This window comes from Neurospora crassa, linkage group I, assembly GCF_000182925.2.
Source record: "Neurospora crassa OR74A linkage group I, whole genome shotgun sequence".
Classification (NCBI taxonomy): domain Eukaryota; kingdom Fungi; phylum Ascomycota; class Sordariomycetes; order Sordariales; family Sordariaceae; genus Neurospora; species Neurospora crassa.
Window position 1 is genome coordinate 3,231,815 of NC_026501.1, and position 25,073 is coordinate 3,256,887.

Below are 25,073 nucleotides of genomic sequence, written 5' to 3' on the forward strand. Positions count from 1 at the left end.
CATACTACGACAAGACAGTAAAGTTACAGGTAATATACGTCACATCCAATACCCAGATCAAGCTCCACAGGTTTGACCTCCATGGCACCAGTGGAGACCCCTACCTCAGCGCGAGCTTCATCCTTAAGAAGAGACACCTCCGCTTAAGCTCAGTCTACTAATAAGTTATACGATACACACAGACGGAGGTCGAAGAGTAAATGAGATGTACTCGGCAGCAAGTAGGCTTCGTATCTGCGCGAAACTTTACATGCTGACAAGGTACCTTTACTTGGAAGAGATACCCGTGTGATTTACAGTTGCGTATATGTATTTCTTATACCACACAGGCGGGCAAGCGCACGGTCCCTTGGGAGTTTGGGAGTTGCAGCACCCGCTGGGCTTGGCGCTTCCATTGGCAGGTGGAACCACAAGCGAAGCCCAGGCAGCCGCAGAAGGCCTTCCCCGGGGTGGCCACTGCACTCAGCAGCCCATTCCCGGCTTGGGCTTGCAAACTACAAACTTTCAACTTCCGCCTTGACGGAACCCAACGCTTAGTTGCCTCTTCGCTTCCTTCTCCACAGCCCGTCTCGCATCTTTACAGTTTCTGGCCGCACCGCCGCACAACGCCTTTCCGACCTTGGAACTGACGCTCATACCATCGGCCGGATCGAACACGACGGAGGGCAGCCGAGTGCGCAAAGACCCTCTGACTCGCTAACTGTGCATACCACGCGACTCGAAGTACCTCTCACCATCAGTGACATTGCTGAGCCAACGTTACTTCCAGCAGTATGGCTCGGCTCAGGGACTCGCGCTCACCATCTCCTGCAGGAAGTCTCTCTGCGAGAAAACGAAAAGACGACGACCGCCGTGACCGCGACCGTCGCGATGGCCCTGTCGACCACCGCCGCCGTTCTCGCAGCCCCATAGACGTAAGTCGACCGTCTCCCCGACTCCCGGTGTCGTGCTGCTCCCGAGAACCCCAATGGCTGACACGTGTGATATTCATGCAGCGCCGATATCGCGACCGGGATCGCGACCGCGGACGAGATGGAAGGGACCGCGACTCTTATCGCCGTAGGGATCGATCTATAGACCGCCGAGATGACGACTACTATCGCGGCTCACGTCGTGATGGTGACCGCCGTCGGTCACGCGATAGAGGCCTAGACAGGCTTCGTTCCCCAGACCGGCGTAGGGACCGAAGTCGGGATCCGGACCGAGAGTACCGCCCTCGGCGAGACGATTCGCGTGATCGGGCCCGAGTGCGTCGTGAAGGCACTGCTGAATCATCCTCACATCGTCGTGATGACGTTCGAGCACGCGACCAGCCGAAGCCAGGCAACACAACAGCCAAAGAAAACGAGGTACGTTTTGGAGGACCCTACATACAAGTATCCCCTTTTCCGGACCGTTCACTGACGCAACTGCATTCTGTAGCCAGCTAAGTCTACACCAACCCAACCGCAAACAGAGGCGGAGAAAAAGGCTGAACGACTACGAAAGCTGCAAGCGATGAAGCAAAAGCACGCTCTCAAGGAGGCAAAGGAAGCAGACGTTACCGCTGGGCTCACTAGGAAACTCTTCATGGAGATGGATCAGAGAGCCAGCGGCGCCGTAGTCGGCAGTGGTACCAACAGTCCTGCGCCTGCGAGCCCGGCAGCCGCCGAGTCCCCAGCAAGCCCTGCCCCCTATGTCGGCAAGTTTGATCCCAAAGCCATTGCGCGGAATGCTAAACCAGCACGTGCCAGTTCCCCGGTAAGGTTAGGCGACGTGAAGCTAGGTGATGTGAAAGTAGGTGCCCCGGTGGCGGCGGCGGCGAGTATAGCTGGCCAGGGGAAGGGTGCCGCATCGGGCAAAGCAGGCTTACTGCAAACTGGGAGGCCTATCAGTACTTTCGGGTTCAACAAATCCGCCGATGCCCTTAAAACGACAGCTAAACGGAAGATTGACATGGGAGATGAAGAAATCATCAAGCGCAAGCTTGTCAAACTCCCTGACCTGGCCCTCGAGAATGCTGACGATACCCCATACGCGGACGACGACGTGGCGGAAGACGCGGAGAAAGATTTCGACGTACTCCTTGCCGGCACCGAGGAGGACCGCGCTGAAGCCCAACGGTTGCTGCGCGAGCGGCGTGAGGAGCAAATTCAGAAAGAGAGCATGGCTATGGAAATCGACAGTGCCCCTTCTAATATCGAGGTTGCAACCGAGCCTGTGGCGCAAAATCCGACAGCGATGGATGTAGACGACGAAGTCGACCCACTCGATGCCTTCATGGCTGGACTTGAGCAGACAGCCTCTGGCGAGGAGTCGCACTCTAAAGCCGATACGCTGACCGAAAAGAAGAACGGCAATATTCCGCCTGAGGCCTACTTCAGTGATGATGACTACGGCTATGAGGCAGATGGGACCGACCCCACTTCCATTCTCGCCATGGCTTCCAAAAAGAAGAAGAAGGATATCCCCACGATCGACTACAGCAAGCTCGACCTGAATCCTATTCGGAAGAACTTCTGGGTTGAGCCGTATGAGTTAAGTCACATGAGCGAAGAAGAACTGGCTGAGTTGCGATTGGAGCTTGATGGCATCAAAGTGTCCGGGAAGAACATCCCCAAGCCCGTTCAGAAGTGGTCTCAGTGCGGCCTCACCCGTCCTATTCTCGATACCATTGAGAGCCTTGGGTTTGAAAAGCCTACGCCGATTCAGATGCAAGCTCTGCCTGTCATCATGTCAGGGCGTGACGTGATTGGCGTTGCAAAGACGGGATCTGGTAAGACAATGGCTTTTGCCCTGCCGATGCTCCGCCATGTCAAAGATCAAGACCCCGTTACCGGCGACGATGGTGCCATTGCGCTTATCATGACCCCGACCAGAGAACTCTGTACGCAAATTTACTCGGACTTGCAACCGTTTGCAAAGGCTCTGAAGCTTCGCGTTGTCGCTGCTTATGGTGGAAACGCCATCAAGGACCAGATCGCCGAGTTGAAGCGCGGTGCTGAGATCATTGTAGCCACACCAGGTCGTCTAATCGATCTTCTTGCGGCCAATGGAGGACGTGTAACAAACCTCAAGCGTGCTACTTATCTAGTCCTTGACGAGGCTGATCGAATGTTCGACATGGGCTTTGAACCCCAGGTCATGAAAATCTTCAACAACGTCCGCCCAGATCGCCAGACCATCCTCTTTTCTGCAACCATGCCCAGGATTATCGACGCGTTAACCAAGAAGGTCCTGCGCGACCCTGTCGAGATTACTGTGGGTGGGCGCAGTGTCGTAGCACCCGAGATCACACAGATCGTTGAGGTCATGGACGAGGGTAAGAAGTTCAACCGTCTGCTAGAACTCCTTGGAGAGCTTTATGCGGACGACGACGATGTCCGTTCCTTGATCTTTGTGGAGAGGCAAGAAAAGGCTGACGATCTATTACGCGAACTCTTACGGCGCGGCTACGGTTGCATGTCTATCCATGGAGGTAAAGACCAAGAGGACCGAAACTCGACCATATCTGATTTCAAGAAGGGTGTGTGCCCCATCCTCATTGCAACCTCGATTGCGGCCCGTGGCCTGGATGTCAAGCAGTTAAAGCTCGTCATCAACTACGATGCCCCTAATCACTTGGAAGACTACGTCCACCGCGCTGGGCGTACTGGACGCGCTGGTAACACGGGTACGGCAGTCACCTTTATAACCGAAGAGCAGGAGAATTGCGCATCTGGCATTGCCAAAGCGTTGGAGCAGAGTGGCCAGCCCGTTCCAGACCGGCTGAATGAAATGCGCAAAGCATGGAAGGAGAAGGTTAAGGCTGGTAAAGCCAAGGATGCCAGTGGGTTTGGCGGCAAAGGCCTTGAGAAGCTCGATAAAGACCGTGAGGCCGCTCGCATGCGTGAACGCAAGACCCACAAGGCGGAAGGCGAAGAGGACGATGTCAAAGAAGACGCTCCTGCAGAAGATGGCGAGAAGAAGGACAAGACCAAGGTTGCCATCCAGTCCGCTGTATCTGCCATTGTGTCACGCGATGCCTCCAAGGCGGAGACCGAGGACAAGCACGCCATCCCTGCGGGTGCCGTCAAGGCCGGGCATCACGCAAGCAGCGGCAAGAGCGGAGGGGCTCTCGACAAGGCGGCGTCCGCCATCAGCGAGATCAACGCACGTCTCGCCCGGGCCGGTCAGCTCCGGCCTGGCCAGCCCATTGACAACAAGGGTCCCGACGCGGGCGCGTTCCACGCAACTCTCGAGATCAACGACTTCCCCCAGAAGGCTCGTTGGGCTGTCACCAACCGCACCAACGTTGCCAAGATCCTCGAAGCCACGGGAACGTCGATCACCACAAAGGGCAACTACTATGCTCCTGGAAAGGAGCCAGGTCCGGGTCAAGAACCAAAGCTGTACATTCTCATTGAGGGTGATACCGAAGTTGTCGTTGGCAACGCGCTGTCGGAGCTTACTCGTCTGCTTAGAGAGGGCACGATGGCGGCGGCGGATGCTGAGAGCCGTGCTCCTGCTAGCGGTAGGTATACGATTACATGATTGTCTGGGGACCATAGTGGGTGTTTCAAGTGTAAAGGTCAGCTTCTCACTTGACGGGGTTTTTACCTGATTAGGGTGACATGTACACACGTGCGAAGAGGTGGTGGTTGGCGATATAGTATATCTACGATCAGGTAGTTGTTCATAGATGCATTATAGATTGATACGTCCAGTGTTCTACTCACAATAATCACAATTTGCGTATGAGAGTGAAAAAAAAAGCGTGCTGTTCATGCTTGGGGCAACACCCAAACGAGCCATCGTCAACCACTATAAGCACCACCCACTTTCAAAGCGATCCAAACTCCCAATCAACTTGAACTATCCCTTCCGCAAAATCAGTCGCGCACCGTCAAAGAACCACCTTAATTATAACTCCTCGCCTCCGCCGCTTGATCAGCCGCCCTTCGCGCTCTTTCCCGCTCACTCTCCTCTTTGAGAAGCGCATCGCGCGTCATGCCCTTTTGCGCTCGCAGCTTCTTGGAGAGGTCGGCACCTGACCCTTGATCTCTTTGAAACCGAGCCTGTTTGTTTGTTTGTTTGTCAATGTGTGCATAGGTTTATTGAATGGTAAGTGGTGAGTGGGTAAGTTGTAGCTTCCTCGTGACTCGTTTGCGGTGTACTTGTACATTGATTTTTCTCTTGTTATATATAGAATGAAAAGTGAAGATGAACGGACAAGGAACCACGGACGAACCAAACAGGGTGGGATGGGATACTAGGTAGGAAGGATGAAATGAAATAAGATGGATCGATGGGGACTTGACGGAAATCGGAACGTACCATAGCAGCCTGCGCAGCTTTGCTCTTGGGGTCATCGCTTCCGCCTTCTGTTCCTGCTTCTCCTGCTCGCGGTCCTTCGGATGCGCCCCCGAGAGTCCTGCCGCCACTCACACTACCGCCGGTTGTCCTTCCCGTTGTCACATTTGGTGGAACAGAAGAAGAAGCGGGTGCGTTGACGGTTCCGTAACCGCCACCGCCGCTCGTTGATGATGCCGGTGCCGGACGCGCCGCCACCGCCGCCGCCGGGTTACTGCCGCCGCCACCTAAAACGTGGCCTTCGCCTCGGAAGTTCCCGCCGCTGCCACTTCCGGAGCCGGATCCCTTGCTGAAACAACTTCCCATCTCTTCTTTATCTTGATCTTAATGATAGTGATGCCCTTCAGTTCAGCGCAAGATTGCACTAGACAGGTGTTCGTTTAGGATTCGCGGTGCGGAATTGCGGGAATCGGAGGAGCTGATCACGCCCCGCTTTCACTATGGGCAATTGCTAGTTGTGTCCAGTTGAAGATTTCAAGTATCTGGATGGATAATGTAATTCTTTTGAGAGTCGTGGCGCGAGGGGAATCATAGAAGTGAAAGTGTGAAATGCGGGCAACGGACGGTCGAGGTTGGCTCTTCGATAGCGGTCTTGGTGGTCTTAGTATTTATTGCCTTAGTATTCCGAGCGTCACACGGCCCTGAGCCAAGAATGGGATCAAATAACCTGGCCAGCCACAATCGAAACTCTCAAGGGCCGATCAGTACCTTGAGCAACATGACAACCTGTTGCTATATTTCAGCAAAGTTGGTCTGTCCCTGAGTGATGATATGGAGGGCTGTACAATTATAGTTTGTAAGAAAACAACCCGTTGCTGTAGCTTAAGCTGCAGCCGGCTATTTGGCCTATGAAAGGTCAAGTCGTAGGGGCAGTGATCGCTATCGATGCCGCAGCGATTTGATGTAGGAGCTGACGAAGCTAGAGAGAAGTGATGGCAAGGCTCACATGCTTGGCCGAGATGATGATATAGTGATGATAAGATAGTAATGGTAGGCCCTCGATCATTTCACTACGCCGTAAAGAAAGTGAAAGAAGGACGTTTCGAACTTCGATGCTGGGACAGACCGTGATTAGGTATGGAACTTGGCGATGGCCGCATCAGCTCACTAACAGATTGGCCAAAGCCCCTGTCGAATCTTGCATCTGACAGTCAGATAGTCCCGGCCTTGTATACGTCTGAACAAAATCGAATCGAGCGAGACTAAGTTGAGCGGTAGAATACTCGAAGTGACAGTCGATCTTGTTGACCTGACGGGCAAAGGGCCGCCAAGATTCAATCCGTTGTGAGTTGGTTTTCAAGGGCCCTTTTGCGCACAGACATTGGTTCCCCCACTTCACTTGGTGGGCCCCCGCTTTCCCATTGCAAAGTGGAAGGTCTGAATGGGAAGGTATGGAACACCTCCACTACTTTAACCAACGTTTCGCATGACGGGCTGAGCCGCGAAGGCATTCTGCCGTGCATTTGAATCCGACATGGGATGATTTGATGATTTCGGATACCCGTTCAGGTTTCCATTGGGCAAAAGAGTTTGTATGTAGACACTCGGCATCACCACACTACGTATCATAACAGTCTACTGCATGCTGCCCTCCCGGTAGTCTTTTACGTGCATCTTCGAGACGAGGGCTGCGGTACTGCCCTTGTGAGCACCATAGCAGCCCGCCCCGTAGAAACATCCCATGTTGGTCTCCTCTCCTTTGGTTAGTACATCATCCGCGCAAGAGAGATGGGTTGGAAGGATGAAACCGTTTGCCAACCGAATATTCTGCAGTGCGGTTCCTGGGTGCCTCTAGCCGCGAGACCTCGCTGTCGAACACTGCCTTGGCAAATGGAAGCAGCCAGTCAGCGAGGATGCAGGATGGTGAGTGCGAAAGGCAAGGGCAGGGTGCGCACTTTGGTAGCCGGAGGAAGGTCGAGAAGAGAGCCCCACGTCGGTGACAGCATTTTTCTGGGCCGAACTCCGCTCCCAGCGCGAGAAAAAAAATTGATGCAGCAAAAAAAGCGTACCTGCCCTGGACAGAGCAATTGAGCATCACAGGTCGCGCCTTCCATATTGTTCCACCATTTCGCATTTCGACTCCCCCTCACTACCTTACGAGTCTACGGTAGAGGTACCTTGATGGTGCCCTCATGCTCAGTTCGCGTCGGTCCAAGCTCAACTGCCGCCCTACGCACCAAACCTGAACCCTAGGTAAACCTGAACCCTAGGTACCTTACCTAAGGTCGACCCCAGAAAAAAACCAGAGGACGTCAAGACGCACGCACCCCTCGCCGGTTGCCCCAGCCAGAAGCAGGGCCCAGAGACCCAAGGCCATCAAGGTTCTCACCCACGAGCAGCTTGCCATAACATTTCGATCCACTGCCACCTTCCACTCATCCAGCTGTTCTCCCTCGACACTCAGACCACCGTCACCCGTCTGACTCGACCCAAGAATCCAGACTGGCGAGCCCGGCACTGCTTCCGCTCAATTCTCTCCGGCGCTCGTCCACAAAAACCCATTCTTTCTCCGTCGGATCGCCGTGCTCGCCGCTTAGATTCGGGGCTGACCAAGCTTTCTCCCATCCGGACCGGAGCCGCTCTCGTTCACTCAGATCTCTCAGGTCTCTCAGGTCTCTCAGGTCTCCATACTAGAACCCCATACGGTAGCCGCTAGCCAGTCCCCTCCTCGCTACTACCAACACGGTCGGATTATCTTGCCGTACAGTATTTGATTTTCCAACTGCCTTCAGTCTCACACCACCATCACGTCGCCTTGCTGTTTTTTTTTCTTTTCATTTTTTCCTTGTTCTGGGCGACGAGGTGGAAAGACACCAAACATTGGTGCGAGATACCCCCGGAGCGACAGTCTCTTCAGCACTCTCTCTGATTCTGATATCGATGACGTTTCCCGGACTCCCCTGACTTTACCAAATTCCGAAGCACGCTGCTATGCGCCCTGACCATTACGATTGCCGGAGCGACATGGACGGCCACTTCGGCCACCGGCCTGCAAATCACAACCAGACTCAGAGCCAGACCCAGAGCCACAACCATGGCCATCACGGTTCTCTCGACCTCCGTTTTCAGTACTTGATGGACTCTTCCCGTCAACGGCATACACCGCTCTCCTCCGATGCGACACACCAGATATCTCCTTCAACGGCAAACGATGGCTCTCGCATACCCACAAACACCACCGTCGGCTACGAATCCCACGATGATCTATGTGTTGATCACTGCGAAGTCCTTGGCCTCTATCAGGGTGGCTCTCAATTCCCGAACCACCGTGGACTTACAGCCAATTCACTCGGCCACTGGTCACGGCGATACGTAAATGGCCAGGATGCTTTGCTTGATACTCCTCATGTCGACCTATTCGCCCACAACCTACCATCAAACGATTTTATGCCCATGCAGCAATTCGGTGCCTGGTCTCAATGGCAGGGTCATCAGAGCCAGCAATCAATGCAAGAGTGCGGAGAGGATTGCCAGTCTAATGCCGAGGACAGTTGCTGCGATAGCGAGTGTGCCATGACTGGCAAATGCACTAACATTGCGTGTGCCAACGGCGAGGACGTCTGCGTGGACCAAAGCTGCCCCGAACGTTCCATGGCTTTCCCCTCCGATCTTGTCGACGGCGCCGCCGCGCTCTTATCCATTAATCATGGGTCTGACATGCTCACTCAGAGCTTCAACTTTAGCAGCATGGGCGGCATGAACAGTATGTGTGGCATGGGCAGTATGGCGAATTTGGGTAACATGAACCATATGAACGACATCGGCAGCATGGGTAACATGAACGGCATGGGTGGCATGAGCAACATTAACAACATGAATGGCATGAACAACCCCAATCACTTAAATAGCCTCAATGGTCTTAACCAGAATAGTAAGCCGCCATTATCTTCCGTTTTCCTCTTGTCTGTCTGTGTTAACTCGTCCGCGCTGGTTTAGTGAACCAAGTCATAAACGGCATGAATCAAAGTCTTTCTCGAAATACCCAGCAGACATCTCTGCTGTCGCCAAGCTGGCTTCCGAACCCGTTAGGTAATATCACGAGTCATCTGTTGTCAGCTCACGGAGATGGAGAGTCCTCAAATTGCACCCGGCCCTGTCTGCTAGACGATCCCCAGAATTATCCCAACTGCCATATCCCTGTGTCTTTCAACGCCGCCCAGTTTGGTCAGTACAGCTCTGTGGCTAGCAATTTTGAGGCAGGTCAAGCCTTGCAGCAATGTGGGTTTGAGGCGAGTGATCCCGAGGCGTATATCAGGCACTTCAACACACAACATAGGCCATATTTCACGAATACCGAGCCCAGCAAAAGCAACAACAGTAACGGCCAGCTCGCTTTACCTAACTTGATCCCTGGCTCTGGAGGTGTGCGGAGTAGCAGAACATTGGCAGCAACCGAAGCCTTATCCTCGTCTCCAGCCACTCCTCTCGACACATCTGATTCGGGAGCATCCATGAACACGCCTTCTCCGCTAACACCGGTGTCGGAGGCAAAGACGCGGGCTCAATCACCCTCCCATACACGCAGCTCATCCGCAGATACGTCGGAAACCAGCTACAGTGACAACATGGATGGAGATAATGACGAACACAAGTGCCTATGGCGGGAGGACAGTGGTAAGCTTTGTGCCCAAACTTTCACAGAGGCGGGGGATCTATTTGACCACGTTTCGAATGTACATATCAAGCATGCATCCAAGGGGAATTATGGGTTTCTCTGCGCCTGGGACGACTGTCCCCGAAGCCACCCTGGCGTGCATGGCTTCCCACAGAGGAGCAAGATCGAGAGGCATATGCAAACGCATATTGGTCGTAAGTGCTTATGCGCCTCGCTGTTTACGATCATCTCTAACGAGTACAGATAAACCGCATGTCTGCAAGATTTGCCACAAAGGATTCTCGGCAAAGCAGGCTTTGACTCAGCACATGTACATCCACTCTGATCAAAAGCCGCTGGAATGCAACATCTGCTTCAAGACCTTCAGATATCCTAGTGCCCTCAGTAAGTTTATTCACAGGAGCACTCAATCTTGCCTACCCATTATTCTGACCGGCATTCTGTCAGCAATGCACATGCGCGTCCATTCAGGCGAGAAGCCGCTCCAATGCCCCATCTGCGGCAAGAAGTTCAGCGAATCTTCAAACTTGTCCAAGCACAAGCGTACCCACGAGGTCAAGGGTCGTTTCAATTGCAATGTGCGCGGTTGCTGTCGCAACTTTCACCGCCAGGATCAGCTCCGTCGTCACATGAAGACGCACCAGAAGGATGTCGTCGATGGCCGAGTGGTAGACATCTACACTAGCCAACTTCCGCTGCCCGCTGACTTTGATTTCCCATTGAAAGAAGGATCAGCAGATCCTACAGTATTCAGAGATGAGTCTGCTGAGATTGGTGATGAGGGGAGCCATTGAGAAGCGACCACGAAAGCAGGATCACATCTTCTCGAGCTCCGGTGTTCCCGGCGTTTTAGTGATTCTAATCGGGCCTGTCCTTTGCATGGTGTACTCAGGTCAGATGTGGGTTGACAGGTGCTAAACTCTTCGGCTCACTTGAGCAAGGCGCAATTGGCGAATGGACTACAAAGCGGCGTGGAAAAGTTCCGTTTCGTTTGCTTTTTTTTTTTCCTTTTTTTGTTTTCTTTTTCTATTTTCTTCTTCTTTTTCTTCTTCTTCACCTTCTCTTCGCTCTTTTGGCATTGCCCTACTCAGGGGCTTTTAACACTGGATTATCTAGGAGGCTGTCATGAGGTTTTGCTTCGGTTCAAATCAAATTTAGCTGGGCTGGTGGTAAAACTTACGACGAGCACAGAGGCAACGAGTGGAGTGGAGGAGGACGTGGCGTCCCTTGTACACTGCTGACTACAACCCTTGCGCAGGGCGTAAGGTGTAGTGTCGCGGTGACAAAGGAGGAATGGGATGGCAGTGAGTGAGTGGGAGAAGTTGAGAGAAAAGATACCCCAAAACAACCAATCGTTTCTCCCCTATTTGTCAAGGATTGTTGTTCTCTTCGGTGGCATCGTCTTCGAACTCTTTGAAAACATATTGCTGAAAACGTGTTATTCTTGATGTGGTGCTTGACACTCGGATACTAGTTCTTTACATGATCAAATTCTTCATGATTGTATGGATCTTGACAGTCACATAGAGATACCACCCAGATCACGACTTCATAGCCCTGTTTGATAGTACGGTGGGCACAAAGCCTCGGTAGTTTGACGCCGTTTTAATTGACGTGGACAGATTAGACAGCCGTGATACCTTAAGCATGTTGCCCATCGTGCTCAGATGTAACCAGCTTCCGGCGTCCTCCAATTTTCGAAAGATATATAAAATCGACCGAGATAAGTGGTGTGGTATTTTCGGAAGTATCATCGACAGCATTCATCAGCAACAACACTTAGGTAAACCCATCCATTGAGAAACATCAACCTTCACAACAGACAACCCAATATTTGCAGCAGTCCACACAATTCCTCAAAATGTGTGGTCAACCAAAACCCAAGTTCGAATGTTCCGACTGTTGCACCGAGGTCTCCTCCACTGGCGAGAATACTGACATGCGCAAAGGCAAAAGGCTGTGGCGACTGCGGCAGTACCAGCTCCGATGATGGAGAGGTCAGCAAGATAGCCGACAACACATGCTCGAGTAACGAGGGGAAGGAGGCCGAGGAGGTGGTTGCGGCTGCTGTTGCTGTTTATACATATATATACAAGTAGTCAATATGGGGGTGAGACTCGTACTTTTGGACGGCTGTAGCTATAATAAATCAAGAGGAGGAAGCTGCTTGGGACGGGGAATAGGAAGCGAGGAGAGGAAAGGGCCTGGGTTACGTGGATAGGATGGAAGAGTGAACGAAACGAGCATGGAAATGTGGAGTCAAGAAATACATCCAAAATTGAATGTCTGGGATATCAATATGGGAAAGTTGTGTTTTGAAGATGCTGGGAAACTGGGGTAGGTACACTATATCCAGCTCTGTGGATAGTACAGTAGATAGGCACTTCTAGGGTAGACCAGCAAGATAACGTACAAACGCTTATCGAAAAAATGATTACCTACTAACATCAATGGTTCATGCTCGTATAGGATATATAAGAGTGACGGCATAATAACCACTTGTCTGGAAACCCCAATGATGAGCATCTGTTTCGTGTCGTCGGCTGTGTCTGAACCCTCAATGCAAGGTACTTTCACTCGCTCTTTGATCATCAAAAACCAACTCATCGAGACTATTCTCAATGTGGTAGCTTTTGGCATTCGCATGTGGCAATTCATTGTTATCATTGAAATCAATCAACCTTTTTTGATCGGTTAGGTCGGCTCTCTATAACCTCTGGAGACTCAGATATTCTTTGGACACTCGTCATTCTTACGTACGCACAATGCGATATCCATACATGTCGACGAGTCAAGCGAAGCGGTTCACACCGTGAACTCGAACTTATCCTGCTGCCTAAGTATCGGCACTGCTTGCTTGCTGCGACTAAACCTGGAAGGAAGGATCATTGTCACAGCAAGCGTGGCTTGGAAACAGTAATTGTTCGAAACAGCTAATGATCAGCGGTTCCGTGATCAAGCAACAGCCACGCAGATAGACGCCTCTGACATTATTGTGGGTTCAAGCCCGGCACGTGTCCCGGGCTGAGCAGAGGATTGTGTTGGAGAAGAGCGCAAGAGTGCCGATTTATTCCCGGACTTGGGCCGCCACCACGGCGATGCGGCACGGCCCCGAACCTTCTCGCTTCCCGTTCCGGTACCAACCACGAAACGGCAGTACCCAAACGGGCAACCGTGCCAAGATTAGGGGAATAACAAAGCATATATAAGTCGTGATCCACCCCTCATTCCGTCCGGAAGGGAAACTTGTAATTAATACCAACTTATACCCATCACCACACCCAACCCACCTTCACAAATTTCATAAAGAACCTTCATCGATAGCAACAATGTCGATCGCAGGCATGCCCTACCCCTTCTTCACCGGCGGCCCCGCCTACCGGTCCAAGGTATTGGTTCCATCTGAAGAAATGGACGCCAGAAACTCACGAGAGCCGGATTCACACACCAACTTGATCAGTCCCAGTTTCGATGGACGTACTTTAGCCGGCTCCGACCTGGTCATGGTGACCGCCGCAGAACTAGGCGCCCCTTTCCTCCGCCTTCGTGGCATAACAGCCGCTCATCTCCCACCCCCAGGCACTTCACCGCGCGAGTTGATTCCTTTTCTGACGGCCCTCTTGAGGGAGGCAGTCCCCTTCATCGATTCCGTGGCGCCTAAACCTTCCAACAGACCTCATCAACCTACTACCGAATCTGGCACCGCGCGAAGCGAGTGGAAACCTTTGAAAACAAAGTCATCAAAGGTAGACGACAATGGCAACACAGTAGTGTCTCTCTACGAACGCACCCTCTCCGCACCCGAGCTGCGCGCCATCGAGCGCTCGGCCGGCCTTGCCACCAGCAATACGGATGATCCCGAGACATGGGCCTGCCGGCGCAGCGTGCACCGAGACTCAAATGTCCCCGGCGACGGGTCAGCTAGCTGGGGCGAGTTTGTCACTTGCTTCAAGGACAAGCACGTCGAGTGCGAGGAGGCGTTTACCCCGAGCATTGTGGGGGCAAGAGTGTTGCAGGACTACGATGTTGCTGGTCTAACACTTGAAGATGAGCACGGGGATAGGTACGGAAATCCTACAATGAAATTGGTGGAGGCGAGGCACAAAATTGGGATTAAGCCATTACTCAAGGACCGGGTGTTTACAGTGTTGCAAGTCACCTGTTCGCTGCTCCCTCGGGAAGCTGGAGGTGCTGCTGCAGACTGTGACGAGATTCTGGTCATCAGCATTCCGGTATCAGACGTTGAGAACTTTACTACTACTGCGGCAAGTCCCATCAAGGGAAAAAGCAGCAACAAGGAAGAGGATCCGTTTCGGAAAGATTCCATAAAGGGGTCGTATGTCAGTGTCGAGCGAATCAGGAAGTTACCAACAACAGAGAACGACAACCAGGCACAGATTGAATGGCTCATGGCCACGGCATCGGACGCTCGAGGCTCGCTTCCTGGATGGGTGCAGACCATGGCGGTACCGGGACAGATAGCCAAGGATGTGACACTGTTTCTGGAATGGGTTGCGAAGGGGCGGGAAAAGAAGGGGGGTTTGGTAGCGTGAAGGGCGGCATTTCAAGTTCTTTCAGCTGTATGTCGTGGCTTGTCAAGTGAGCCGTGTCAAAGAATACGACTTAATGTGTTTGCGAATCCTGTTTCAATCGACGTGCAAGGCTGATAGCTTACATTGTTTATGGATGGATGTCTCGTGAATGGCTCCAATTGCATTTGCTCAATCACAATAGAGCCTTGACCTTATTCGCAAATCCATACAGCTATTCCCTATCCGCCCAGCTCTGGATGATACCCTCAGGCGTGGCATCGTAGTGCTTGAGACTAACCTTGCCAGTAGCCTCGTCCAGATAAGTGTTGGCCTGGACGAACACCTTTCTGGGCTGCTTGTTCTTCAGGACGACATCGCGGACCTTGGTTCCCCAGTATTCCAAGCCGACACCGGACATATCGGTGAAGAACTTGGTACCATTTTCGACATCAGCGGTTGACTTGTAGATGTGGATCTTCTGGAGGAAATCTCCCACAGCTGCGCTAATAGTTAGCCGATAACGTCCTTTATCTCACCACCAACGGGAACTGACTTACCCTTTCTACCGCTGGTTAGAATCTTGGAGCGATCAAGCTTGATCTTCAAGTCGGATAGATCCTCCTTCTCATACTCAAGCTTGCAGAAGTCATCCTCTGCCTGAAGAAAAGACTTGAGAATGGCAAAGCGAGCCTGGCAATGAGGCTGTCCCCACTTCTGGCTCTTGGGGTCCCAGAACTCGACCGAAGTGAGACCAGCCCGTGCCATGCTAAGGTAGGATGCATATAGAACATCACCAGCCTCGCCATCCATATCAACAGTTCCGTCACCGAAGCCGAAAATCTTGAGAGCCTGGAATTCGCAGCTCAAGTGCATCGCAACAAGCTCAGCACGGCATTCTTCGTAAGCGCCAGCAAGGCCACCGAATACGGAACCCCATGTTTGACCGGGCTTGTACCAGGTCGTCACAGGCTTACCGGTCACGGGGCTAATGGGTGGGTTAGTGTGGTCGAAGTTGTACTCTCCAGGAGAGGTCTCCTGCAGAAGCTTTCCACAGCCGTGACCTAACTCTCTGTCAGTCGTCAAACCCTCAGCGGTGAAGGGACAGATACTGCCATACCAGTAAGCTCATGAAGTCCGACCTGGACCTCAAAGGCGGCATCACGATACTTCTTGTAAACCTCGAGATCACTATCGGCAATGAAGGGAATCTTCTCATCAGGAGCCTTGGCGCTCAAGACGTTACCTAGAATTTGGTCAGACAACGCGGCTCTTCTGATTAAGGTAAAACCCAGAACTTACCCAAACTGACGTTCTTGAAGCCTTCCTGTTGCCTGATATCGTCGTAGTTGGGGCTACAAGGGTGTTAGTACCACTCTGAGGCTTTAAATCTCCCGTGACCACATACATGTTGATACCAGCAGGGATACCAGACCCTGTTCCGATTGTTTAGTGCTTCAATTCATCATTACGCTCCTTTTCGCATTGTGTTACATACCGCAGAAGGTCAAAACCTCAAGAGAGGTGAAATCAGGAGAGAGGAACTTGTCCTTCTCGAACTCCTTGGACCACGGCAACAGAGGGATCAAACTAGGTGCAGACCTGACCAGCTCTCCGAAAGCACGTGTCCTTTCCTGGTTAACAACTGCTGCGAAGCCCTCCCACTCACCACGAACACCAGCCGGGTCGCGGTAGGTCTCGATGAAGCCGATGTTGCACTCAACCATGGGACCTTGATCGCGGATCCAGTATCTCTGGGAGTCCTTGAAGGCTTCAAGAGAGCCTTCCTCGAAGGACTTGGCATAAGCGGTATGCATCTTTTGTTGAGTCTCGTTCTCCGCGTTCTCGGCTGCCTTCTTGGTGTACTCGGTAATAGCCTTCATCTCGGCCGCATAGTCGCCATAAACTAATTTGACGGTCTTACCCTCAAGAGGGCCCTCGGTGATCTTGTACTCGGAATCCTTGCCAATGTCACCACCCTCGCTGGGGATGGAAGTAACGGCAGAAGCAATCAGAAGCTCAAAGATCCCGTCCTTGGTCTTGCGCAACCTGGTGTTTTCAGGAAGCAAGCCGGCCTTCTGCATCCACTTAGCAACAGCATCGATCTCATCCTTGGTGATATCAGGAGAGTCGGGGTAGTAAGTGGTCAGGTGACCTTGATCCGTAAAGCCAAGGTGCAGAAGGCCGGGCTTGTCAGTCGAGAAGATAGCACCGTTGGTGGCCTTGTAATGCTTCTCGGCCTCGGGAGAAGTGGAAGCCAGGGAAGCAAAGACATTCTCATCGCAGCGGGGAATAAACTTGGAGTCACCAAAGCTCTTATAGTTTCCGCTGTTGCCGAGGAATTGTGCAGCATACTGGAGGAAGGCGTTCAAGCCGGCCTCATCAACGCCGGCCTTCTCAGCCAGAGCCTTCCAGTCGCCTCCAGAGGCCTTGTGCAGAGCAATGATGAAATCATAGATGGACTCAGACTCGGGGGAGACCTGGCGCAGCACGATGCGGTTACCAGCAAAGGAAGCCCTAAGTTCAGGTAGACTTGTGTTAGCGAGACACGGCGGGTGACGATGGTGATGATGTGGAGGGTATAGGGATCCGAGAGGGTAGAAAAAGGGGGTTTGTAAACACGCCAACTCCCAGGAGTCCACATCAAAGCTGCATGTAGTGTGCAACTGGAGCTACCTGCACTTACTTGCTGATAAAGTGAGCATAGCGCTTCTGCTTGTCTGTCAGGGCGTCAAAATGCTTCTCGACCTCGAGCCTGACGACCGAAGGCGGGGCATCCGCCAGGTACTGCGAGAGTTCTTGAGCGTCCATAGTGAGGGAACTGCGGAGACTGACACTGAGACTGAAGTTGCGATTCAGGCACAGCTGAGGAATAGAGTTACCGTAGCCTGTAGCGGTGGTGGTGAGTCTATTCCTGGGAAAGGCAGATGCACGTCGGGCTGGCTGGGCCAAAATCGACGATAATCTCAAACTTTGAGATCTGAGGGGTTGAGAGAAGCGCATCTGACTTTGAGGCCAGCTAAGCAACCAAGCAAATAAGACGAGACGAACCCAATCTCTCCAGTTGAGCCAATGCAAGTCACGGCTTCTCCAACAGTGTTACGCACCTTCCGTCTACAAACAAGCCTCTCTTCGTTATCGTTCGATAGAGCGCCCGATAAACATCCCTGCGCACTTGCCTGAACCGTTACCAGCCGACTTTCCAACTGGCTGGCCGTTTGTTCCCCACACTGTGCGACTGGTGAAAGTAGCCGACTGACTTTGTTAGAGCGGGGTAAAGAGAGCTGAAGCAGCGAGTGAGAACATCAGGTTCCAGCCTCTTCTGTGCTTGTACTTTCACTTCTTCACCAGCCACAGGGCATGTGCTGACAACTGACACAACCTGGGACATGACGTGCCGGATCACTCCGCGACCGTCCGCGGCGCTCCGAATTAGACGGAGGCAACAAGCCAACGACCCATCCTCTTGCCAAGTTGATGTTGGATTGGGATTGGATTTTATAGAGCTTCAGTTGCAACCTGAAGTCCCACAGCGTCAGCAAGGGCGGGACTCCAAAGAACCTCAAGAAACGATGACCCCCACGCAGGCTGTACACTGCACTACAAAAAATTTAGCGTGTGAGTACAACACGGCAACATTCCGTGACTCCCAAGGAAAATTCTGCGGGACTGGAGGGGCAGATGGGCAGATGTTTCGAAGCAAGTGGAAAACCTCAACGTCGATCACCGTTCTTGCATCACCGAAGAGGGTCTCGGAGAGGAAGGATCTTCTGTGCCTTCAGACGCAGTCTTATCCTCTCGGCAGCGGCGTGACGAGACCAAAATATCCACGTCAGGTACAAAGTGTTACTTATAGCTTACAAGCGGAATTCCGGAACGGGACGGGTCGCTGGCCTTTGCCTGAAACTGCGGAAGCCTTCAATGTCGTGCTTGTTGAGGGGGAAAAAATCCAACAATTTCTTCCGGACAGGCTTCCGTCGAGCCTCAATCAGCCACCGAGAGTGTCCGATCTTGATGAAGGCTAGGTGTGTGTGTTCAGCTCTGCAGAGGGGGTATCACCATCCGATCTCGTGTCTTATGCTGGTGAAAGAACCAGCAGAAACAACAGTTCCCACCCGGCGCCCGGCCCCGGGCTCAACTTTTAAACTCGCGGCTGGACTGCTGCAAACTCAAAAACCTTAGCGCGACCATCCTCGTACGCTTGAGAAGCGTGAGCTGTCTTTTCCAGTGTCCGCGAGTCGCCGCGGCGTCCAAAGTTGGGAGATCATGATATAGCCGGCTGGTAAGCAGGAGATATCGAAAAGGGCAAATTACGCGAAACTCGCTACGCGGCAAATTTCAGAACTTGCTATCTGAAGCGGCTGAAATTGCTGTCTTCAAGCATCGGGATACAACTGTGCCTCTTGAGATAAATGTGGTGAGCAAGGCATCAGTGCTGAGTCTCTATAGCGGGCACGCTGTACGTCCATGGCTATCCGATATCGCGAACGACGCCATAGTTGAGCCTGTGTTGGGTGAATCTAACAAGGGAGGTGAGTCTACTGCTTGGAGAGTAACACTGACAACCCCACGTGCTCCTCTATCGTTGCACACTCCTGCACTACGGCGCAGTGTAGCAAGCGGCTCCAGACCAAAAAGCCGCGTGACCATTGAGCAACCGCATCATCTTCAGACATGTCCAGATCTCGGGCACTAACTCCTAGGGTCAAAATGCTACCATGAGTGGAGAGTGAAAATCCAAGGTATTTTCAGCCAATCCTTCGTCCCCCGCATGACTGCTTGGGAAAACATTGCGTTCATCTTGGCATGTGTTTGTGTTACTTGTGCAGCGTGGTACTGTCGGCGGTTTTTTTGAGGCTCGCAACAGTGAGATTCCAAAATCGCCAGCATGCTTCAAGCACTGATCAGTATCGGTACACAGAACTGGAAGCCTACCTATGAGCGTAGTTGCTACCTAGCGAACACGGCACCCCAGTCTGGCCAATGCTACTACATACATTGACCGGGAGAGAAATCGCTTTCGGGTTTCCAGCTCCGCGGCACAAAAGTAGTCATCGACCAATACGATGCGGAGAGCATCTGGTATGCCCAGATTCGAAACCTCGAACAAGGCGGGGACAAATTCTTGTCAACAAAAGAGACAGCCGCAGTTAAATACTGACTTGTTGGCTCGATGCCATCTCCAGCACTCGTGGCGTTGTTTGCTCCTGTCGGGGAGACTAACATGAGCTTCCGGGCATCCTGCTTTTCACTAGCTGTTCACTAGCAGCAGCCTGGATCTTGGGAAGCTGCTCGGAGTCGGGCGCGACTCTTGGCTACACTGCATGTACACTGAAACCCAAGTGGATCATGATCCCGAGTAGAGTTTGAAGGAAATCCGCTCTAGCAAAGTTAGCAGCGCTAAAATCTGAGGGGCATATAGGATACTTTTTTCTGTTCCCTTGTGGTGACAGATCAAGACCCTTGCGGTGCGTTGTTAGACTTTTGAAATGACCCTCAGGGGTAAGATACACAAGGACGGAAGCGCACCGGGCCCCGAGTGCCTTCCGGTCTTTGGTGAAGCTGAAGGCGGAGTCCAAAGTGAGAGAAAACCAGACGAGTTCCACAGCCTTGTTTTGGGGCCGTCATCAAAATTAAGCAGTATGGACAGGGATGCGGTAAATCATTGTCACGTCACGAGGGCGAAGAGAAATGGCATCAATGGATATTCATAGTATCTGGGATACGGATCGTTGAAGCCGTTTCTCCTGCTGCAGTTTGCCAACCACTGACCGCTGTTCATGGTGACTGCGCATTGTTGTTTGATGGATGGTGAAGTGTGATTCCGAATGGACCTTGATGGTTCGATTTTCCTTTTTTCTCGTGCTGCAGTGGCATTTGTTCGGTGAAGTCGGAGAGGCAACTCAGCAAACAGAGAAAAAGGAAGCTCTGAACGAAGCCAGAGGTCGGTAAAAGTAAGTGAGAAAACGATTGGTCCGCCGCCGAGCCATGATGTAACCGGAGCTGCCGGGTTCGTTTGATACATTTCAGTTCATACGTACCCGTATCCCATGTTTGCGCAAGGGACGGAATTTCTGGGCATGTTCCCCGACCTTAGAAGGGAAAAAAACTGAAAGCCTCCAAGGCGGTTTACGAGATATGAGCCACAACAAGCCACCTACTATGTAGTATGCCCCCCCCCCCCCCCCCCCCTTAAAAAAAAAAAAAAAAAAAAAAAAAAAAAAAAAAAAAAAAAAAAAAAAAACCCAAGGTCCCCGCCTTCAATAGGTCATTCCCACACATGATGTTCTTTGGAAAACCACACGAAGGTCAACGTTAAGTGTGCAGCTTTTTCCCCATGAATTCAAGTGGACAACGACGTTCGACTTCTTAACATTGACGCACACCATCATGGTGTTTTCCCCCTTTTTCTTGAGGCCAGGCAATTCGTTTTGCCCTGTGTCACCATCTCCAAATGGCCGTGAAACAGAGTCCACTGGCCAATGTCATCGGCTCTCGCTTATGCGTGAACCCCCAACTTTCGTCGACCGAATCTCGCCCTGCTCGCAAATGCTGCCCCCCACGCTACGGTAACAACGTGGAGGGATTTTCCAAAGCCTACCCCAGTTGTCCTGCAAGCACTGGACATCCACGCCAGCAGCGTATCCATCAGCGCGGGTATGTACGTAGTACTTCGTGTTGGTATGTACATATGATGGGTAAGTTTGATGAGGTGGGGTAAGTACAAGACGCATATTGTCTGTGCAGAAAAGTACTTGATGCAGGGGAGTTTTTTTTACCTTCGCTCCAAACCATAGTAGCGTAAGAAGGTACCTCCTCCTTCCATCCCCCACTCCCCCCCTTTCCCTTGGTCAGCTGGTCCGATCGTGCTTTTTGCACTTTGAATTCGTTGCATAAGATTTTGTGCTCTGCTTCGTGCCGCTGGCCCACCCTTTCATGCCCTGGTGGTTATTGCCCGTGTTACAAGGCTGCAATCTCTTCCAGATGAGGTTCATGCGACGCACCATCAATCAATCCGCATCAATGAAACATTACAAAACATTGGGAAAAAAAGGAAAAAAAAGAATATTAGGGAAAATAGCACGGCATGGCCGCGGGATCGAAGAGGTTACCTGTGACGTTGCGGGTCTCTAACGTTTCGACGACAGATGATGATCACCCCCATCCTCTCGCCATGATCCATCCACTTCATCAGCTTCCTAAACCACTGGGCCCCGTCACCGACAGCACTCCGGCACGTCCGATCCTGTCCTGCCGTGAGCATTCTGGAGTCTGGACACCGACAACACCAAAACCCCTTTCCGGGCGCACTGCAAGCATAGGGCATCAAACCGTGAGACCAACATGTCCTCAAGCTCCAGGCTCCGCCATGCCGGCCCGTCCAGGGCATGAATTTTGCTTGGTTCCGATTCCCGCTCGGGAGGGAGCATGGATTGCCGAGTTCGACAAAATTCCGCGTGTTTGGGGCTTGTTTCATGGATCACCCCGCTGATTGACGCTTGGCAGGTAGCCATGTCTGATTCCAGGGCGGCGGGCAGGTTGCTTGATGCCCAGTTTGCCAACGTGCCTGTCCTCCAGTGGTTGGCTGCCCTGGAGCCGCCAGCCGAAGCCCCGGGTTTCGTTCCCAAAATCCCACGATGTCCATGTCCATAGTGTACACAGTAGAGAGTTGGGACTGACTGTACTTAAGCTCCGAAAGTTCGGGAAGTGTTGGCACGCAGTCGGCACCTCACGAGCAGAGGCAACCACCACGTCTTTCTCCAGAGCTACCTATCTCTACACACTGGGAGATGACAACAGACAAATTTGTAATGCCCCGTACAAGGGTTTTGCACCGTCAAGATGATCCGAAGCATCAAGTGTGGAAAGCGTCAAGATCAAACGTTTAAGTGCAAGAATGTTTGACGCCGGCATCGGTATCCCAGCCTGCAAAATTGCTATGGGCCAGAATAGAAGCAGCGGAAAAAATGTTGTGTTGCTTCTAGAAGTCGGCCATCTTGCATTCTTCCCCACACCACATCCACCAATTTTATCCCCACGCTTTTTTCCAACAGAGCCTGCGCCCAAAATTCCAGATGAGCACGCGAGGTACTATAGTGTACACTTACATGTCGCTGGAGACCTCCAGCTACAGAACAAGTGCCCTAGACTCACACCCTTCCAGACTCTTGGGGAGTGTCGCCGCCATGGCTTGGTAGCAAGTTCGCGCAGTCACTAGTAGTGTCAACTAAAGAACCAATAGGATGATTCTCTTAGTGAGCCTTTCCAACCTGCCAAGCGGCCCTCGAGTTAGATGAAGCCAGCAACAACAGGAGCATGTACTCCAAGTACTCGCTTGTACCGTCCTTCCTTGACCTTGTACCTTGTTGGACTCCACTTGCTGCAGCCGCGAGTTGGGTTTTTTTGGGGGAGGGGTGTGGGATGAGTCCTTTGTCCGCTTGCAGTCCCAGGCCAGAGGGCCCTCCCTCCCTAGTCACCCAGCGGAAGTTGAGGATTTGCGTCAGATCGTGTACATACAGTGTACCCCAGCCCAGCTCGTCACCTGGCCAGTTTTATAGAGCCGGGGTGGAATACCTTGGAGGGTGATGGCTACAGGGGATTTACACTCTTGTGTCTCGCTGCACTCAGATGTATATAAGCACACGCACCGGCATCTGTCCGTCCCCCATTCCGGCTGATACTCTTTGTCTCTTGAAATCTCTCGATCTTCGCTCTTTGCAGTTGTCATATCTAACGCATAGCATGGCATTATTCCTCTTCAAGCTGTAACTCCAAAGACGTTGGCTTGCAACCCTGAAGCATCGACATTGTGCCGATACACCATCACTGACCGGCGTTTATATACCCAACTCGACGCCCCATTCGATCCCATTCAACTATTACGAATAACAAATCACTTGCGCTCGGCCACCACCCCCAACAACACATACAACCAAAATGCTTTCGTACAATACCCCTATTTCTGTGAACGGGCAGAACGCTGGACCGACCGCCGGCATGTCAGCGCGACCCCCATTCAAGACAGTCGGAAACAACGGGTCTGCCAATGGAGTGTCATCCAATGATGCGGTGTCAGGAACAGGACGGCACGCTCCCGAGGAGCAGCATATCTGGCTAGTCACCGGACCTGCTGGATGCGGCAAGAGTACCGTGGCAAGATACCTAGCGGAATCTCTACATTGGCCTTATATTGAAGGTGACGAGGTACGTGATGATGCCCTTCCCTCTATGGTGTTATCCCAACTAACAAAGTCAAAAAGTTTCACCCACCAGCCAATATCGAAAAGATGAGCGCCGGTATCCCCCTTACCGATGCGGACCGCTGGGATTGGCTCACAGCTCTGCGCGAGGCATCAATTCGAGCTCTTGATCAGGGCAATAGCGGCGTAGTTTTGACGTGCTCTGCGCTGAAGCGCAAGTACCGTGATGTCATCAGAGTGGCCCCCTATTTCACCCCGAATCTTCACCTTCACTTTATCTACCTCGATGCGTCCGAGGAGATCCTCCTTCAAAGAGTCCTTGCTCGCCAAAACCATTACATGGGTGCCAACATGGTCCACAGCCAGTTTGAGGCTCTCGAGCCACCAACGCCTGCCGAGACGGACGTGATCCGCATTGACGTGAGCCGTCCTGCCGACATGGTTATGGCAGATGCCCTGAACCAGGTTCTTCATACAATTGATGGAATCCAAAAGGACCAATCGCAATGACGGCTTCGATGACCTGCACCGGGGGGTCCAAGGAATGGGGGGAAAAGGAGACACAATGCACAACACCTGCATATGGCGCTAAGCCCTCGAGGTTCCTGAGCGGCCTGTTTGCCCCACCGTGGCATGGCATTATCTTGGGAGTTTGCTTTTTCATGTTGGAAGCTGTTTGGGCGTTTTGTTTTCAGGTCATGTTTTTTTTGTTTCGATGTTGATTTTTCTTTTTTCTTCTTTTCAACAGGCGTACTTGCTTCGGATGGGGTCAAAGGATATGGGCAGGGGAGATCTGCGTACTGGAAGCGGATTTTGGTTACTTTTGCTAGCAACGCAGAGCATGGCAATTCGCCAAAGCTCTGCATTTTTTTTTTTCCCCGGTTGGCGTTGGTGTGGGATGCTTTGCAAACAAGCAAGCAGGAGCAATTGGTCTATTGTTATCATGGAGGAATAGCAATTTTTCGGGACGGGTGTGTTCCCCATGTATCTTTGGGAAGCGATGGCGAGGAGTAAGTACCGTTAAGGGTATGGCTTGGTTCAAGGAGGTAAACAAGCACAAAAAGACTTAAATGTTGGTTCATGAACGGTGGATTTATTGTTTGTCTCCTAGTGATCCCTCTACTGCTTCTCTCATGCATCGGTCCGCATGCGAGCCCGTTGCCTTGATCGTTCCACAGTTGACAGTTCCGCATTTGCAGAAGCATGCAACAGGCAGACGAAAGACCCGTGCTCCCAGGACTGACAAGCGTTGCACACAAGGCAAATCATCTCAAGGCAAATTAACTCAATGTGGAATATGGGCAAGTCAAATTACAAAGCAATTTTAGAGTCATTCTGACAAGGAACTTCAAATCAGACCCCTGGCTTGCTTGTGTCCTACGCTGGGGACTGATTGTT

General features: G+C 52.1%; 7 protein-coding genes across 8 annotated transcripts; 5 read left to right on the forward strand and 2 right to left on the reverse strand.

The window, feature by feature from the left end:
• Positions 1–475: 475 nt before the first annotated feature.
• NCU02696 (pre-mRNA-processing ATP-dependent RNA helicase prp-5) lies at positions 476–4,695 on the forward strand. Its single transcript, XM_960376.2, has 3 exons — positions 476–914; positions 996–1,349; positions 1,423–4,695. The coding sequence occupies exons 1-3, from the start codon at positions 774–776 to the stop codon at positions 4,510–4,512; spliced, it is 3,585 nt and encodes a 1,194-aa protein (XP_965469.1). The 5' UTR covers positions 476–773; the 3' UTR covers positions 4,513–4,695.
• On the reverse strand, positions 4,649–6,593 carry NCU02697. 2 transcript variants are annotated; one of them, XM_011394703.1, is made up of 3 exons: positions 6,444–6,593; positions 5,296–6,386; positions 4,649–5,036 (listed from the first exon to the last, which is right to left on the reverse strand). In XM_011394703.1, exons 2-3 carry the CDS (start codon positions 5,635–5,637, stop codon positions 4,878–4,880), a joined length of 501 nt encoding a protein of 166 aa, XP_011393005.1. In that variant the 5' UTR covers positions 5,638–6,386; positions 6,444–6,593; the 3' UTR covers positions 4,649–4,877. The 2 variants fall into 2 exon arrangements, with proteins under 2 accessions (XP_011393005.1, XP_011393006.1); XM_011394704.1 differs by having other exon boundaries at positions 5,296–6,593.
• Positions 6,594–6,712: 119 nt separating this feature from the next.
• On the forward strand, positions 6,713–7,271 carry NCU02698 (hypothetical protein; the record flags this gene model as incomplete). Its single annotated transcript, XM_960378.1, has 3 exons — positions 6,713–6,720; positions 6,906–7,033; positions 7,105–7,271. The coding sequence occupies 3 exons, from the start codon at positions 6,713–6,715 to the stop codon at positions 7,269–7,271; spliced, it is 303 nt and encodes a 100-aa protein (XP_965471.1).
• A 309-nt stretch (positions 7,272–7,580) lies between these two features.
• On the forward strand, positions 7,581–11,579 carry NCU02699 (zinc finger protein). The gene is made up of 4 exons (XM_960379.3): positions 7,581–9,202; positions 9,436–10,140; positions 10,190–10,330; positions 10,394–11,579. The coding sequence occupies exons 1-4, from the start codon at positions 8,263–8,265 to the stop codon at positions 10,738–10,740; spliced, it is 2,133 nt and encodes a 710-aa protein (XP_965472.3). The 5' UTR covers positions 7,581–8,262; the 3' UTR covers positions 10,741–11,579.
• A 1,607-nt stretch (positions 11,580–13,186) lies between these two features.
• On the forward strand, positions 13,187–14,585 carry NCU02700 (hypothetical protein). The gene has a single exon (XM_960380.2). It carries the CDS (start codon positions 13,276–13,278, stop codon positions 14,497–14,499), a length of 1,224 nt encoding a protein of 407 aa, XP_965473.1. The 5' UTR covers positions 13,187–13,275; the 3' UTR covers positions 14,500–14,585.
• Positions 14,496–17,712, reverse strand: NCU02701 (dipeptidyl peptidase). Its single transcript, XM_960381.3, has 7 exons — positions 17,162–17,712; positions 15,974–16,992; positions 15,884–15,911; positions 15,778–15,830; positions 15,596–15,721; positions 15,036–15,539; positions 14,496–14,976 (listed from the first exon to the last, which is right to left on the reverse strand). The coding sequence occupies exons 1-7, from the start codon at positions 17,476–17,478 to the stop codon at positions 14,711–14,713; spliced, it is 2,313 nt and encodes a 770-aa protein (XP_965474.3). The 5' UTR covers positions 17,479–17,712; the 3' UTR covers positions 14,496–14,710.
• Positions 17,713–23,020: 5,308 nt separating this feature from the next.
• Positions 23,021–25,007, forward strand: NCU02702 (glucokinase). Its single transcript, XM_960382.2, has 2 exons — positions 23,021–23,679; positions 23,736–25,007. The coding sequence occupies exons 1-2, from the start codon at positions 23,413–23,415 to the stop codon at positions 24,183–24,185; spliced, it is 717 nt and encodes a 238-aa protein (XP_965475.1). The 5' UTR covers positions 23,021–23,412; the 3' UTR covers positions 24,186–25,007.
• The last annotated feature ends 66 nt before the right edge of the window (positions 25,008–25,073 follow it).